Source organism: Pan paniscus, chromosome 13, assembly GCF_029289425.2.
Source record: "Pan paniscus chromosome 13, NHGRI_mPanPan1-v2.0_pri, whole genome shotgun sequence".
Taxonomy (NCBI): Eukaryota; Metazoa; Chordata; class Mammalia; order Primates; family Hominidae; genus Pan; species Pan paniscus.
Window position 1 is genome coordinate 104,834,469 of NC_073262.2, and position 18,786 is coordinate 104,853,254.

General features: G+C 41.6%; 1 protein-coding gene across 2 annotated transcripts in view; it reads right to left on the reverse strand.

The window, feature by feature from the left end:
* The window catches only part of SUMO1 (small ubiquitin like modifier 1), a 32,238-nt gene that overhangs the window by 3,405 nt on the left and 10,047 nt on the right, over nt 1-18,786 (reverse strand). Inside the window, exons 2-4 of one of the 2 annotated variants that reach the window (XM_003820763.4) lie at nt 10,175-10,249; nt 4,496-4,573; nt 864-935 (exon numbers count right to left, since the gene is read on the reverse strand). In XM_003820763.4, coding sequence (XP_003820811.1) covers nt 864-935; nt 4,496-4,573; nt 10,175-10,249 — 225 coding nt within the window. The remainder of the gene's footprint in view (nt 1-863; nt 936-4,495; nt 4,574-10,174; nt 10,250-18,786) is intronic. The other variant, XM_034954815.4, reaches the window with a different exon arrangement.

Consider the following 18,786-nt stretch of genomic DNA (forward strand, 5'->3'; position numbering starts at 1 on the left):
TTTATTTTTAGTAGAGACGGGTTTTCGTCATGTTGCCCAGGCTGGTCTCGAACTCCAGGACTCAAGCAATCCACCCACTTTGGCCTCCCAAAGTGCTAGGATTACAAGTATGAGCCACCGTGCCTGGCCCACATGCTGTGCAATTTTAATTGGTGAATCTAAGGAATAGTTATACAGGAGAGTATTACACTATTCTCACAATTCAGTAAGTTTGAAATATTTTCAAAGTAAAAAGTTAATAACCCTATATTGTTCCCACTATCAGAAATATCAGTAATGTTACTCTATGTATGAAGGGAATCTATGTATATAGATACACACACACACACATACACACACACACACTACTTTGAGATATCTCTATAGAGGGAAGATGGGTGGAATATAAAAGCAAAGCAAACTGCTCGTAGAATAAAAAAATCAAATGAAGACAGAGAAGCATAAAAAAATAGGGTAAAACAAGATGACAGAGCCAAATATATTAATATACACTATGCTTCTGTATTAACATTCTCAAAATAGGTCAAAAATCAAAATCCAGCCATTAATGTTACCATCACCATGAAAGTATACCAGAAATTTACCAAATTTGAGGAACATTTGTCTATCTTCAAAAAGGATGTAGCATGTGCCCTATGACAATTTCAGTACTCATTTTGTTTCTACCATCCTTTTTATTGGCACTTTTAAAGGCACTATAGGGGAAGTTCAACCCAAAACATTATTTCTTCTCTCCAACAAATGATACGCCATTTAAATCAGAGAATATTCAAGAAAAGGGCAGTTTTAACACCAGTGAACCAAACTGCTCAAAGGAGAATTTAAATTTTTTCTTGACTCAGGAGAAAAAAAAGTATACTCACTTCTTTTGGAGTATGATTATCAGCAATTCTCTGACCCTCAAAGAGAAACCTGAGTGAATTCATTGGAACGCCCTAAAAAGGTAAAGATAATAATAATACATACATACACACACAAATCTTAGAAAACATAATGGTAACTTTGATGCACAAAAAGCAAGCATGAAAGCCTTAGAACACTACATAAAAAATAAAATTAGACAAGCTAATTCAATCATAAATACTATATACTGTACTGAGTAGCAGCTATTTGCAAGGCCCTCCCTGTACCAATTCTTTACATACATAATCATAAGTGTTAAACACAACAACCCTGGAAGGTAGGTATTACCACCTTATCTTCATGTTACAGCTAGGGAACCTAAGGCTTGGAGCTAGCCAAGAATTTAAGCCCAAACCTGTTTCTAAGCCTATGCTCTTGACCACTACTCGATTCACTTTGCCCTAAATCTGTAAGCTAGAATAAAAGATCAGATCAGAAACTGGACGTGCACCCTCACTAGCTTCCAACTATACTGGCGAAATTGGTTTTAAACAGATTACATCATAAAATTTGGTAAAGCACAAATGGCTAGCTAGCTAATCTACCATAAACCTGGATGGCATAGATAGCGCCATAAATATTACAAAATATATTAGTATACATTTTTCTAATCACTCTTCAACAAAAATAGCTGAAAGGGGAGACGGCTCACTTGAGGTCAGGAGTTTGAGACCAGCCTGGCCAACATTATCATAAAATCTGGTAAAGCGCAAATGGCTAGCTAGCTCATCTACCATAAACCTGGATGGCACAGATAGCACCATAAATATTACAAAATATATTAGTATACATTTTTCTAATCACTCTTCAACAAAAACAGCTGAAAGGGGAGAGACAGCTCACTTGAGGTCAGGAGTTTGAGACCAGCCTGGCCAACATAATGAAACTCCGTCTCTACTAAAAATACAAAAATTACGGGGCAGGCGCAGTGATTCAGCCTGTAACCCCAGCACTTTGGGAGGCCGAGGCGGGTAGGTCACTTGAGGTCAAGAGTTCAAGACCAGCCTGGCCAACATGGTGAAACCCCATCTCTACCAAAAATACAAAAATTAGCCTGGCGAGGTGGCACGCGCCTGTAATCCCAGCTACTCGGGAGGCTGAGACAGGAGAATCACTTGAACCCGGGAGGTGGAGGTTGCAGTGAGCCAAAGTCGTGTCACTGCACTCCAACCTGGGCGACAGAGGAAGACCCTGTCTAAAAAAAAAAATACAAATACAAATACAAAAAAAAATACGAAAATTAGCCAGGCCTGGTGGCAGGTGCCTGTAATCCCAGCTACTCGGGAGACTGAGGCATTGGGAATCACTTGAGTCCAGGAGGTGGAGGTTGCAGTGAGCTAAGACGGCACCACTGCACTCCAGCCTAGGCGACAGAGTGAGACTCCGTCTCAAAAAAAAAAAAAAAAAAAAAAAATCAATTCCCTGGCCTACAGATGGGGGGCGTAGAGACTATATGAATTTTCTTCAGAGTTATGAAAATTAAATGACGATGAATCTTTTTTTTTTTTTTTTTTCTTGAGACAGAGTCTCACTCTGCCACCCAGGCTGGAGTGCAATGGCGTGATCTCGGCTCATTGCAACCTCCGCCTCCTGGGTTCAAACGATTCTTCTGCCTCTGCCTCCCGAGTAGCTGGGATTACAGGCGTGCACCACCATGCCCAGCTAATTTTTGTATTTTTAGTAGAGACAGGGGTTTCACCATGTTGGTCAGGCTGGTCTCAAACTCCTGACCTCATGATCCGCCTGCCTTAGCCTCCCAAAGTGCTGGGATTAGAGGCGTGAGCCACTGTGCCTGGCCAATAATGTATCTTAAATACCTGTGGCACAGTACACATAATTGAGATTTCAATAAATGTTTCTTTCCCCTGATGAATTTCATCTCAATTTTAACACTCAAAGTTATTACAAATGTGAAGTAGTTGAACCCCAATTAATGTGATTTTATTAAGTTAAACAATTAAAATCTACAAAAACAGAAGAGACAAAAATGCTTATTGTTTTACTTATCCTAACACCTAGTTTCTCTTTCTTATAATAAGTTTTTTTAATGTGAGTTACAAATTTAAACTGTTAAAAGCAAACCTTCTAAAAATGAAATCTACAGGCCGGGCACGGTGGCTTATGCCTGTAATCCCAGCACTTTGGGAGGCCAAGGCGGGCGGACCACAAGGTCAGGAGTTCGAGACCAGCCTGACCAACATAGTGAAACCCCGCCACTACTAAAAATACAAAAATTAGCCGGGCGTGGTGGTGCATGCCTGTAATCCCAGCTACTCGGGAGACTGAGGCAGGAGAATCGCTTGAACCAGGGAGTCACAGGTTGCAGTGACCTGAGATCACACCACTGCATTCCAGCCTGGGCGACAGAGTGAAGACTCCATCTCAAAGAAATAAATAAATAAATGAAAATAAAATTTACAATACCTGAGTTAATATTATGTAATATAATTCAATTTTTTTTTTTTCTCTTTTTTCTTTTTTTTTTTTTGAGATGGAGTCTTGCTCTGTCACCCAGGCTGAAGTGCAGTGGCGTGATCTCAGCTCACTGCAACCTCTGCCTCCCAGATTCAAGTGATTCTCCTGCCTCAGCCTCCCGACTAGCTGGGAATTACAGGCATGCGCCACCATGCCTGGCTAATTTTTGTACTTTTAGTAGAGACAAGGTTTTGCCATGTTGGCCAGGCTGGTCTTGAACTCCTGCCCTCAGGTGATCCGCCCACCTCAGCCTCCCAAAGTGCTGGGATTACAGGCATGAGCCACTGCACCCAGCCTATAATTTAATTTAATAGACTGATTAAACATATATTTCTTGCTTATTAAATCATAATTTCACTTAAAATATATCTTGGTTGTCTCATATTAATTCCAATTACATTTATTTTCAAAACCTATTTTATAAGGCCAGGCGTGGTGGCTCACGCCTGTAATCCCAGGACTTTGGGAGGCCAAGGTGGGCAGATCACCTGAGGTCAGGAGTTCGAGACCAGCCTCACCAACATGGAGAAACCCCATCTCTACTAAAAATACAAAATTAGCCGGGCGTGGTAGTGCATGCCTGTAATCCCAGCTACTCGGGAGGCTGAGGCAGGAGAATCACTTGAACTTGGGAGGCGGAGGTTGCAGTGAGCAGAGATCGTGCCATTGCACTCCAGCCTGGGCAGCAAAAGCAAACTCCATCTCAAAAAAAAAAAAAAAAAAAAAGAGATAATATACTAATAATACTACTACTTAAATTTAACATATGGCTAAACACTCATGATTAGAAGTACAAAAACAATCCATAGTAATCACCAAAAAATTACTTGCCTTTTTTGCTATATATACTGGTAAGCCATCAAGACAGAAACATTGATTTGAGCTCGCTTTACAATTCTGAGTTACTTTTCAAACTAGTTCCCATCTTACGAATTCAAACTTTAAAATGGGCCACAAGACAAAAAAAGCAGTTAAGCAGGGTACAAGAAATGATAGAGTGTTTTCCTTGAGTTGCTAATGGTGAAAATAATAAAACAGGATTTTTCTTTTGACAATCTTCTATAAAAAAAAAAAAATTAACGACAAAGCATTGTACTTAATACCAAAATGGACGAACCTGTCTTTGACAGTATGATTCTTTGAGTTTCTTGAGATGTGTTGTCATTTTCACTTTGAAGTGAATCTCACTGCTATCCTAAGGAGATAAAAAAGAAAAAAATTATCCCTCTTTGTATAAATCATTTGCTTTACTTGAACCAAACTATTTAATTACACATATAGTGCAAATAGAAACATAAACCTTGTAACCTGTATTTTTCCACCACAATATTCTTTTTAACATTCTTAACAGGTTTTCTTAAAACAGTGTAATCATCCTCAAAGTTACTGTATACCCATTACAAAAGAAACCGAGTAAAACACAGTTAATCAGTCTTCAGTGTTAAAATTATCAGTATAAGTCTAAGTAAATGCATTCCTTCATTTGCCATTCTATTGTCAAAATAAAAGATGAACTATCGCATCTTTTATTTATCCCAATAGCAACTCAAAACAAAAAGTCTGTCCCCCCAAGTGAAGTGTCACTGAAGGTGGTCGCCTAGGAGAAAAGCAATTAATTAGACAATAATTAATTGTATAAAATTCAATTTTATACAATAAGCGACTGAGAAATTTATTCCTGCCATAAAAAATCACCACATGGGGCTGAGCGCAGTGGCTCATGCCTGTAATCCCAGCACTTTGGGAGACCAAGGCAGGCGGATCACAAGGTCAGGAGTTCAAGACCAGCCTGGCCAGTATAGTGAAACCCCGTCTCTACTAAAAATACAAAAATTAGCCAGGCATGGTGGCACACACCTGTAGTCCCAGCTACTCAGGAGGCTGAGGCAGAAGAATTGCTTGAACCCAGGAGGTGTAGGTTGCAGTGAGCCAAGAACACGCCACTGCACTCCAGCCTGGGCAACAGAACAGTACTCCATCTCAAAAAAAAAAAAAAAAAAAAAAAAAATCACCACATGGAATCTGGTTTCTCTCACATGAGTAAAATGAGTAAGAACCTGAGTTAGTCAAACTGATTTGTGGGACCAAAAATTCTTTTATTCTGCTCAGATTGTGAAACAAACTATCAGCCAACCATCAGAAAAAATACTGTTACTTGCATAATGTAAACTTTCAAAGCCAAACTTCATGACTACATATCACATTCACAAATGTGTATTTGCAGAAGCTGCACATTTACAGTATTTTTCTTGTGACTGTAACTATGAAGAAATAAAATTATCTTCACATAGATCATTTCATAAACAGATAAAATTCTACAGCCAACCTCATGCTATACATTAAAATCAATTCCAGGCTGGGCATGGTGGCTCATGCCTGTAATCCCAACACTTTGGGAGGCCAAAGCAGGCGGATCATTTGAGTTCAGGAGTTCAAGACCAGCCTGACCAACATGGTGAACGCCATTTCTACTAAAAATACAAAAAAATTAGCCAGGCATGGTGGCGCATGCCTGTAATCCCAGCTACTCGGGAGGGTGAGGCAGGAGAATTGCTTGAACCCAGGAGGCGGAGGCTGCAGTGAACCTAGATCTCGCCACTGTACTCCAGCCTGGGCAACAGAGTGAGACGCCATCTCAAAAAAAAAAAAAAATCACTTGCAGATGAATTAAAGAGCTAACATTAAAATTTTTTTGGCCAGGTGCAGTGGCTCACTCCTGTAATCCCAACACTTTGGGAGGTCAAGCCGGGCAGATCACGAGGTCAGGAGTTCGAGACCAGCCTGGCCAACATGATGAAACCCTATCTCTACTAAAAATATAAAAAATTAGCCGGGTGTGGTGACAGTTGCATGTAATCCCAACTACTCAGGAGGCTGAGGCAGGAGAACTGCTTGAACCTGGGAGGCGGATGTTGCAGTGAGCCGGAAGTACCACTGCACTCCAGCCTGCATGACAGGACAAGGCTCCACATCAAAAAAAAAAAAAAAGAAAATTCTCAATATTTTCCCCTCAAGGGAGAATTTTTTCCCCCTAATTTTGGCCTTGGGATGCCCTATTGCAAAGCATGATTTTAACCTAGAAACCAAAAAAAAAAGAGGTGGATAAATTTGACTTAATAAAAACATAAAACGTCTGTATAGTAAAAGATGCCATAAACAAAAGTTAAGACATACTGGAGGAAATATTCATAACATGTAACAGACAAGGAAAATGAAGACAATATTTTTAAAAATCCCACAAATTAATAATTCTTAAAAAGACATTCCATGGCATATGGACATATAGATAGATCAATGGCATAAAATTGAGAGCCAAGAAATACACCCTTATATCTATAGTCAATTTTTTGACAAGGATACCGGAACAATTCAGTGAGAAAAGGACAGTCTTTTCAACTAATGGTCTGGGACAAACACCCATAAAAAATTATTCAAAATGATGAAAGATTTAAATGTAAGAGCTAAAACTATAAATAAAACCATAAAACTTTTTTTTTTTTTTTGAGACAGGGTCTCACTCTGTCACCCAGACTGGAGTACAGTCACGTGATCATAGCTCACTGCAGCCTTGACCTCCCAGGCTCAAGTGATTCTCCCTGCTCAGCCTCCTGAGTAGCTGGGACTACAGGCATGTGCCACCACGCCCTACTAATTTTTTATATTTTTTGTAGAGATGGGGTTTCGCCATGTTGCCCAGGCTGGTCTCCAGCTCCTGAGCTCAAGCAATCTGCCCACCTTGGCCTCCCAAAATGCTGAGATTACAGGTGTGAGCCATTATGCCCAGCCTTAAAACTCTTAAACCACAAGTGTAAACCTTTGTGACCCTGGATTAGGTAATGGTTTCTTAGATAAATTACAAGCAACAAAAGAAAAAACAGATGAACTTAATTCACCAAAATTAAAAACTTTACGCTGCAAAGAATAAAACCAAGAAAGTGAAAAGACAACTCAAAGATAGGAGAAAATCTATGCAAATCATATATATGATAAAGGTCTAATACCCAGAATAAAAGACATATTACCACTCAACAATAAAAAGACAACTAACCCAATTTAAAAATGGGCAAAAGATCTAAAGAACTTCATTTTTCCAAAGAAGATGTACTAATGGCCAATAAGTACATAAAAAAATGCTTGGCATCATTAGCCATCAGGAAAGAGCAAGTTGAAACCACAGTGAGATACCACTTCACACCCACTAGGATTATAACCAAAAATGTGGATAATTACAAGTGTTGACCACAATATGGAAAAACCGAAACCCTCATATGTTGCTGCTAGGAATGTAAGATGGTAGGGCCACTGCTGAAAACAGTTTGGCAGTTCCTCAAAAAGTAAAACATATAGTTGCATACTAGAACCAGCAATTCCACTCCTAGGTATATATCCAAGGGAGCTGAAAACATATGTCCATACAAAAACACACATGAATGTTCACAGCAACATTATTAATAGTAGCCAAAATATGGGGACAAACTAAATATCAACTGATAAATGGAAAACAAAATATATTCTACCCATATAATGGAACAGAATTCAGCCATTAAAAGGAATATAGTACTGATACATGCTACAGCATGAATGAACCTTGAAAACATGCTAAAACAAAGAAGCCAGGTCAGGCATAGTGGCTCACACCTATAATCCCAGCACTTTAGGCCAAAGAGGGAGAATCACTTAAGCCCAAGAGTTCAAGACCAGCCTGAGCAACATAGCGAGACCCCTGGAGAGGGAGATGGGGATGGGGCGGCGGGGAGGGGAGGGAGGGGAAGAGGAACAGGGAAGCAAGGCAGAAAAGAAGAAACAAACCAGAATAAAAAGTCACATATCAAAGCTAGGCATGGTGGCTCATGCCTGTAATCCCAACACTGTGGGAGGCCGAGGTAGGCGGATCATCTGAGGTCAGGAGTTTGAGACCAGCCTGGCCAACATGGCCAAACCCCATCTCTACTAAAAATACAAAAATTAGCTGGGCATGGTGGTGCACGCCTGAAATCCCAGCTACTCAGGAGGCTATGGCAGGAGGGTCGCTTGAACCCAGGAGGTTGAGGTCGCAGTGAGTTGAGATCAGGCCACTGCACTCCAGCCTGAGTGACACAGCGAGACCCTTGCCTCAAAAAAAAAAAAAAAAAAAAAAAAAAAAAAAAAAAAAAAAGCCATATATCTTATGATTCCATTTATATGTAATGTCCAGAAAAGGCAAACCTATAGAGACAGAAAGTAGAATCATGGTTGTCACTGGCTGGAGGAAATAGGATGGGGAATGACTGCTAATGGGTACAGGGTGTCTTTCTGGGGTAATGCAAATGTTCTGGAATTAGTAGTGGTGATGGCTGCACACACTTGTGAATAATACTAAAGCCACTGAATTATATACTTTAAAATAGTGAATTTTATAGTATGTGAATTTTATCTTTTAAAAGTTTTCAAAATAAAGCCAGGCATGGTGGCTCACACCTGTAATCCCAGAACTCTGGGAGGCCGAGACGGGTGGATCACCTGGGGTCAGGAGTTCGAGACCAGCCTGGCCAACATGGGGAAACCCCGTCTCTACTAAAAATATTTTTTAAAAAAATTAGTCAGGCTTCGTGGCAGGCACCTGTAGTCCCAGCTACTCGGGAGGCTGAGGCAGGAGAATCACCTGAACCTGGGAGTGAAGGGTGCAGTGAGCCAAGATCACGCCATTGCACTCCAGCCTGGCAACAAGAGCACAACTCCATTTCAAAATAAAATTTAAATTTAAAAAATTTTGAAAATAAAAAATAAAAGTCTTCAAAATAAGATAATCACAGAAAAATGGGAAAAGGGTATGAACACAATTAACAGAAGAATATAAATGTAACAGACCAAAAAAATTATACCTTATTAATAATCAGGTAAATGAAAAATAAACAAAAATGTTTTACCTAGCATATTTGAACAAAATTTAAAGACTGTTAATATCCCATGTTTGGGAGAATATAGGGAAATGGTACTGTCACACTTCAATGGAAATACCACTGCACTCCATCCTGGGCGAGTCCACCCTTCCACCAATTCTCTGTCTTTTGTCCTTCAGAAAACCCACGTAACTATGTAGATTCATTCCTCCAACGGTTGTTAGCTAACCTTAATTAACATTTCAGAGTCAATAAGATACAGACTAGAGCCGGGCACGGTGGCTCACGCCTGTAATCCCAGCACTTTGGGAGGCCGAGGCTGGCGGATCACGAGGCCAGGAGATCAAGACCACCCTGGCTAACACAGTGAAACCCCGTCTCTACTAAAAATACAAAAAAATTAGCCGGGCATGGTGGCGGGCGCCTGTAGTCCCAGCTACTCAGGAGGCTGAGGCAGGAGAATGGCGTGAACCCGGCAGGCGGAGCTTGCAGTGAGCCGAGATCGCGCCACTGCACTCCAGCCTGGGCGACAGAACAAGACTCCATCTCAAAAAAAAAAAGATACAGACTAGAGTCTAGGGAAATAGGGGGCCGGAAAAGGGTCAGGAAAAGGGCTGATAAACCTTTTACTTAAGGTTGGCCCTAGTCTTAACACTTAATAGTATTCACTGTATTTGCCCCTGAAGCACACTAACCAAGAAAACATTCCTATTTGGAAAAATTAAGATGATCTAAAACTGCCTGGCAGAGTAATTTAAAAAACAGTATCGGCCTCTTCTACCTCTAACAGATGCATACACGGTAAATTAAAAGGCATACATAGTCATTTTAAAATAATTTGCCTTAAATAATTTTTTTTCCTGTGAAAAAGTATTCACATTGAAGGGGAATCAAAAGAGAAAAACAATGAAACTCACCTGTCCAATGACTTTGAGTTTAATATATTCACCTTCCTTCTTATCCCCCAAGTCCTCAGTTGAAGGTTTTGCCTCCTGAAAGAAAATTAAATTTCAAGATAAAAGTTCCTACATGCTATTTTAATTACTCACTTATGAGTATCCATTACTTTCATTCAGGATGCAAAATCTGCACCTGAGAATACAAACAGCATTTCTTTTCCATGCCAGTCAATTAAGAAAAAAAAATCCTAAGTCAATTACTGTCCCAAACACCATTCACTAGAAATCAAGAAAGGGGTCTCTTTTATTATAATACCCCATAGTAATGGTCTAAAACTTTACCACGCATCAAAATCAGTTGAAGAACGTGTTAAACAAACTGCTGGGCCCAAGACCCAGTTTCTTATTCAGCACATTTGTAGTAGGGATAAGAATCTCTTTCTAACAAATTACCAGGTGGTACCGATACTACTGGCCAGAGGAACAACTTGGAAACAACTGCCCTACAGCCAGCTCTTACCAGCACAAAGGAAGTTCATCCTCCATGAATTTTTAGACAAACTTCTGAATCCAAGATTATCTTCTCACAGCCTATCATGAGGAGTTTACTTTAACTACAAAACTGTACTAAGAAATGTAAATTAATCATATTAGCATAAGCAAGGCTATTATTTATTATTTTTTTGAGACAGTTTCACTCTTGTTGCCCAGGCTGGAGTGCAATGGCTCGATCTCAGCTCACCGCAACCTCTGCCTCCCAGGTTCAAGCAATTCTCCTGCCTCAGCCTCCCGAGTAGCTGGGACTACAGGCATGCACCACCATACCCGGCTAATTTTGTATTTTTAGTAGAGACGGGGTTTCTCCATGTTGGTCAGGCTGGTCTCAAACTCCCGACCTCAGGTGATCCGCCCGCCTTGGCCTCCCAAAGTGCTGGGATTACAGGCGTGAGCCACAGTGCCCAGCCAAGCAAGGCTATTTAGAAAGGAAAATCAAATAAGAAAGTATTAGCCTAATGTACTCTGGAGTCAAAACGAATCAGTTTTATATAATCAATTATTTTAGACTATCCGAAGCATAATGCTTAAGTTTAAAAGAGGAGACAAAAATAGGAAGACAAGATACTTGAGAGGCTGTGGCAGTAGGACTGCTTGAGAGCCCAGGAGTTGGAGGCCAGCCTGGACAACATAGCAAGACCTCATCTCTTCAAAAAAAAAAAAAAGGATCACAAAAACAGTTACAAAACAATTTCCAATAAAGAGATACTGAAATGAAAATGAGGTTAACAGAATAAATTAGTTAAAACAACTTCACCATGAAGTATCTCAAGAATAAGCAAATCATTTTTAGTAAAGGGGGTACCTTGGAAAATTTCATGAATAATGTGGTAAAAAAGTAGCTTTTTTTCTCTATGTGCTACACCTTAGTTTGGCCACCAAATTACCCACTTATTTAGATATATACCTTATTATCCGTAATAATTTCAAGCAGTTAATCCGTATTTGATAAGAATAACCATAACCATTACCTGTGTATCTCATGCCAGTAACTTAAAATACAAAATTCTTTAACATTCAACAATTAAAAGAACATATTAAACTAGAAGCAGCTTTTAACTTTAAAATACAGGCTAGAGTCTAGGGAAATGCTTAGATAATAGAACTGATTTCATTAGTATGAATCCTTGCCTGTTTTTCATTCTGCAGTGCTTTTAACATTTGCTGACTACTGACTATTACGGCAGCAGGCAAAATTAACCTTCTTTAGTGAGACAGTATTTCACCTGAAAACTAGAAGACTGTCTTCAAATATAGTCTCTCCACATTTCTATGAATTTATATTCATAGTAAACAGCTGCTTCTTCCTCTAAGTATCTAGAAGGCAAAGAGCTTATTCCATGCAGTGAAGGGCAATAAACAGCAACCAAGCCCTGAGTCCTCTGTAACTGGAAGGAGAAGAGGCCTTAAGAAGCTTTGTTTAAGTTAGCACAAAGGACAGCCCCCTCCCCTAGCAGCAATATATCAGCACAACATGAGTGGCTTTGCTCCTGTGTCTCCTAGATAGGGTAGCTATAGCGGCTACTCAGCACAAAAGAATTCTTCCCCTCCTCCCCTCCATCATCCTCAGTGCTTCAGAATTCTCCTAAAGTCCAGCTTCTCCAATCCTGTAACTACTCAGATCAAAAAGCATAAATACCTTCCAGGACTTTAGGGCCTATAACCTAACTCTATAGCATGACATTCTCTGCTTCCACCATCAAGCTCAATTCTCATTTTTCTCTCATCATTCACTCAACGAACCCAAAGATTCTGTTCAATTGGACTATTTGCTGTTCCCTGAATATGTCCATTAGCATTACTTCAACTTCAGCCCTTTGCGGCCCTAGTTTCATTTACCTGGAATATATATACATATCCTCTCTCAGCCTCTCTTGAAATCACCTCAAGGATATCTACCTCACACATGAACTTAAGTTCAGTATTTTTTTTTCTTTTCTTTTTTTTTTTTTTTTTGAGACAGATTTTCGCTCTTGTTGCCCAGGCTGGAATGCAATGGCACAATCTTGGTTCACTGCAACCTCTGCCTCCTGGGTTCAAGCGATTCTCCTGCCTCAGCCTCCCAAGTAGCTGGGATTACAGGAGTGTGCCACCACGCCCGGCTAATTTTTGTATTTTCAGTAAAGATGGGGTTTCCCTATGTTGGCCAGGCTGGTCTCGAACTCCTGACCTCAGGTGATCCACCCACCTCAGCCTCCCAAAGTGCTGGGATTACAGGCTTGAGCCACTACGCCCGGCCTGCTTTTTTTTTCTCTTTTCTGTGACAGAGTGTCGCTCTGTCACCCAGGCTGGAGTGCAGTGGCACAATCTCGGCTCACTGCAACCTCTGACTCCCAGGTTCAAGCGATTTTCTCATCCCTCAACCACCTGAATAGCTGGGATTACAGGCATGCACCACCACGCCCAGGAATTTTTTGTGTGTGTATTTTTAGTAGAGACAGGGTTTCATCACATTGGCCCAGGTTGGTCTTGAACTCCTGGCCTCAAATGATCTGCCCACCTTGGCCTACCAAAGTGCTGGGATTACAGGCGTGAGCCACCATGTAAGGCCAAGTCCAGGATTTTTTAAAACTCGTCTATGAACCACAGCACTCCCCCAACCTTCCAAATGATATTAGTATCTTCCTTTAATGCTCCTACTTGCAATTTATTCATATATTTTATGGCATTTATTTTCAACTTAAAAATACTCTCCCTTGACCTTACTTCTCTAGTCGTTTTTCTCCCCTTTTTTTTGTTTCTTTTTGTGGTTATTGTTGTTGTTGTTTTGAGACGGAGTCTTGCTCTGCTGCCCAGGCTGGAGTGCAGTGGTGCGATCTCGGCTCACTGCAACCTCTACCTCCCAGATTCAAGCAATTCTCCTGCCTCAGCCTCCTGAGTAGCTGGGATTACAGGTGCGTGCCACCACGCCCAGCTAATTTTTTGTATTTTTAGTAGAGATGGGATTTCACTGTATTAGCTAGGATGGTCTCGATCTCCTGACCTTGTGATCCGCCCGCCTTGGCCTCCCAAAGTGCTGGGATTACAGGCGTGAGCCACCACGCCCAGCCAATTCTCACCTTTTTTCAAAATCAAACTTCTTAAAGAGTATTCAGCTTTTGCTATCCCCACTTTCACTGTCAACCTACTGTAATGTGGTTTATGCCCCCATCATTCCACTTAACACTCTCCTCACCAGTGGTTAGCAGGTGGATTCTTTATTGCTAAATCCAATGTACACTTTCAAATCTCATCTGTAACTCTCTCAAACAAACACTGATTGAGTTTTACCTTGAAAACTCTCCACCTTTGGCTGCCAAGATTAGGTTCTCTCCTCATTTCTGTAATTTCCTTCAATGCTGGGTTTCATCTGAATTCTGTGTCTTCAATCCTCTGCTTTTCTGTCTCCCTGGTGACCCATGGTTCCAACTAGTTCTCAGATACTAATAACTCGGCCGGGCGCAGTGGCTCACGCCTGTAATCCCAGCACTTTGGGAGGCCGAGGTGGGCGGATCACGAGGTCAGGAGATCGAGACCATCCTGGCTAACACGGTGAAACCCCATCTCTACTAAAAATACAAAAGTTAGTCGGGCGTAGTGGCGGGCACCTGTAATCCCAGCTACTCTGGAGGCTGAGGCAGGAGAATGGCGTGAACCCGGTAGGCGGAGCCTGCAGTGAGCTATGATCGCGCCACTGCATTCCAGCCTGGGCGACTGAGCGAGACTCCGTCTAAAAAAAAACAGATACTAATAACTCAATTATTCCTTCTAACCTTTATGAGTTTCACACTCATATATCCAAGTGCCTGAATATATCCTTGGATACGTCAGTGTGAAAGTGTCCCAACTAAATCATTATCTCTAACTCTTGTGTCAGTTTTAACTCCTCTTTCTAAAAATCAAAATCAAAACAAATTATAATTCTTCCTGGATTCCCAATTACAATAAATGGTTACCATACAATCAGCTGCCAACAACAGAAATTCCGGGGTCATCTTTGGCTCCTCTTCTGCTTTTAAACATTAAACTTCATACTTAACATCACTCATCATTCTGACAATTCTGTATCTTTTTTTGTTTTGTTTTAGAGACAGGGTCTCACTATGTTGCCCAAGCTGGTCTTGAACTCCTGGGTTCAAGCAATCCTCCCATCTCAGCCTCCCAAAGTGCTGGAATTACAGGCATGAGCCATGACAATTCTATTTCTTACTAGCTCTCAAGCCCATCCCATTCTCTCCCTTCCACTGCTTTAGTTCAGCCACTCATTGATGCTTATTAACATCACTGCAAAAACATAACTGGCCTGGTGCAGTGGCTCACACCTAAATCCTGGCACTTTGGGAGGCCAAGGTAGATCACTTGAGGCCAGGAGTTTGAGACCAGCCTGGGAAACACGGTGAAACCCTGTCTCTACAAGAAATACAAAAATTAGCCAGACGTGGTGGTACACACCTATAGTCCCAGCTACTTGGGAGGCTGAGGTGGGAGGATCATTTGACCCCGGTAGGTCAAGGCTGCAGTGAGCCAAGATTGTGCCACTGCACTCCAGCCTGAGTGAAAGAGCGAGACCTTGTCACTAAAAAAAAAAAAAATTAATTTTAAAAATAGAATAACTGAGGTTCCCAGTCTTCCTCCCTTCAATTATTTCTCCAAACTGTCACCAGAGCCATCTCTCTAAAATGCAATCTGGTCTGCTCAAAATCTTCAGGGTTAAATTCAAACTCCTAGGCCAGGCATGGTGGCTCACGTCTGTAATCCCAGCACTTTTGGAGGCCGAGGAGGGTGGATCACCAGCCTGACCAACATGGCAAAACCCTGTCTCTACTAAAAATACAAAAATTATTAGCCGGGTGTGGTGGCACATGCCTGTAATCCCAGCTACTCAGGAGGCTGAGGCAGAGAATCGCTTGAACCCGGGAGGCAGAGGTTGCAATGAGCCGAGATCGCCCACTACACTCCCATCTGGGCAACAGACGGAGACACCGTCTCAAAAAAAAAAAAATTCTAACTCCTTAGCTGACATACACTGATCCTTCATGTGCTGGTCCCTGCCTAGCAATGAAACCTTATTCTCCTCCCTCTGTTAGCAAATATCCTATCCTCCAGCCACAACTATCTACAATTGCTGGAACATGGCACCCTCCACCTTATCTCAATTATCTTTTTACATGCTGACCCCCTCTTCTTGGAAGGCCCTTTCCCACTCTATTCACCTCTCATGACCACCCAGACATCACTTCCCTGATCATCTTCTTAAATGTTCCCATACTGCTTACTTATCTATCATAACCATTTGTTTGCATATCTGTCTCTCCTATCAGATTTGAGTTTCTTATTGGCATGCCTTACTCTTCTTTGTATTTCTGGTCAAGCACAGAGCCTGGTACTTTTGAAGATACTCAATATTCTTATTAAACAGTTTTCTGTGACAGGTTGGTATGTCTTGTCTTCCCTACAAGTTTACAAGTGGAGGGTCCAAGTTTTTTCACCTCTCTAACCTCTGTAGTGCCAAATAAATACTAAGCAATTTTTAAATGTTTGTTGAATAAATAAGATTGACAGCACTATTTTCTGTATATCACAGAATCTTACTCATGCTTCATACTTCTGTATGCAATAGTTCAAACAGATCTTTTCAGTTTTTTGCATTCACAGTTGAGAATAAGAGATAATTCACCTCAATTTCATAAGAATATGTGAACAATTGGATTTTAAATTTCCAAAAACAAGCTGCCACTTTCCCTAGACACTCCATTTGGTGATGTCTTCCCAACTCTTAACCACCATAATAACAATCACCTGTACCACTTGTTTAATAGCCTCATGCTTGTTTAAGGCAGTCATCAAGCTTTTTGCCTTCTCTCTTTGACAAACTAGCCTTGAAAATGAGAAGATCCTGTACAAAAAAAGGCCAAAGTTTGTCTCCAACGAGCTCAGTGTCTTTTGTAGGCTGTCTTTCCTTCTCTTCCTTGTAAAAAGCAGCCAATACAGAACGGTATGATACAGTGATTACAAAACAGTGAAAGCATTTAGCTCTGAGTCTGGGACACTAGGTCATCAAAGAAAAGAGAATCCCAAAGAGAGCTCGGTGATTTGGCTGGAAAGGATACACAGCCCCAAAGCAGAAGAAATGGGTGATGGAAAGATTAAGTGAATATACAGGATCAAAGAGAGAACTGAAAGCCTCTTAGACTGCAAAAGATATGGAAAACACAATAGGCCTCATTTTCAAATGTACAATATTCATGAGGAGGGTTTTATTATGCTATTTCAAAGTCAAAAGAACAAGACCTTTGCTTAAAAGCACTCTGGAGGCTGGGCGCAGTGGCTCACTTCTGTAATCCCAGCACTTTGGGAGGCCAAGGCAGGCGATCACCTGAGGCCAGGAGTTCAAGAGCAGCCTGGCCAACATGAAGAAACCCCATCTCTACTAAAAAAAAGTGGTGGTGGTGCACGCCTGTAATCCCAGCTATTCGGGAGGCTGGGGAACAAGAATCACTTGAACCCGGGAGGTGGAGGTTGCAGTGAGCCGAGATCATGCCAAAAAAAGCACTCTGGTAATCAGTACAGTGACAATTCAGTCACAATGACAGAGCATCACACTTAACTACTGCCAATGTGTCACGGACCCAGCTGCACAAGGATTGCCTTTTTTTTTTTTTTTGAGACAGAGTCTTGCTCTGCCTCCCAGGCTGGAGTACAGTGGCGTGATCTCAACTCACTGCAACCTCTGCCTCCCGGGTTCAAGCGATTCTCCTGCCTCAGCCTCCTGAGTATCTGGATTACAGGCACACACCACCACACCTGGCTAATTTTTGTATTTTTAGTAGAGACGGGGTTTCGCCACGTTGGCCACGCTGGTCTCGAACTCCTGACCTCAGGTGATCTGCCCACCTCAGTCTCCAAAAGTGCTGGGATTACAGGCGTGAGCCACTGTGCCCGGCTGGATTGCTTATTCTCACTGAAAAAGGAGGGATTCTAGGAAAACTCAACAAAAAATAAAATACATTTACTCTTATTTGATGATATTAACAAATCTGTTCATTTTTTAAGGTGTGACAAGAGTATATTGGTCATGTTAAAAGAAAAAGCCTTGGCTGGGCACTGTGGCTCATGCCTGTAATCCCAGCACTTTGGGAGGCCGGGGCGGGCCAATCACCTGAGGTCAGGAGTTTGAGACCAGCCTGACCAACATGGAGAAACCCCGTCTCTACTAAAAATACAAAATTAGCCGGGTATGGTGGTGCATGCCTGTAATCCCAGCTACTAGGGAGGCTAAGGCAGGAGAATCGCTTGAACCCGGGAGGCAGAGGTTGCGGTGAGCCAAGACTGCGCCATTGCACTACAGCCTGGAGAACAAGAGCAAAACTCCGTCTCAAAAAAAAAAAAAAGGGGGGCCAGGTACGGTGGCTCACACCTGTAATCCCAGCACTTTGGGAGACCGAGGTGGGTGGATCACGAGGTCAGGAGATCAAGACCATCCTGGCTAACACAGTGAAACCCCATCTCTACTAAAAATACAAAAAATTAGCTGGATGTGGTGGTGGGCGCCTGTAGTCCCAGCTACTCGGGAGGCTGAGGCAGGAGAATGGCGTGAACCCAGAAGATGGAGCTTGCAGTGAGTAGAGATGGCACCACTGCACTCCATCCTGGGCGGCAGAGGCAGAGCAAGACTCCGTCTCAAAAAAAAAAATTAAATTTAAATTAAAAATAAAGAAAAAGCCCTTCTCTTTTAAAGATACATACTGAAATATTTACAGATGAAATGATACAATATTTAGAATTGGCTTCAAAATAATATGGGGGAGTATAATGGGATGCTGTAGATTATAGGCCAAAAGGAGGCCACAAGGATTCATTATAATACAGTACATTTAAACATAAATTTAAAAAAATTCATTAAAAAATTCACTCGAGCCAGGCACGGTGGCTCATGCCTGTAGTTACAGCACTTTGGGAGGCCAAGACAGGCAGATCATGAGGTCAGGAGATCAAGACCATCCTGGCTAACATGGTGAAACTCCATCTCTACTAAAAATACAAAAAATTAGCTGGGCGTGGTGGTGGGCGCCTGTAGTCCCGGCTACTTGGGAGGC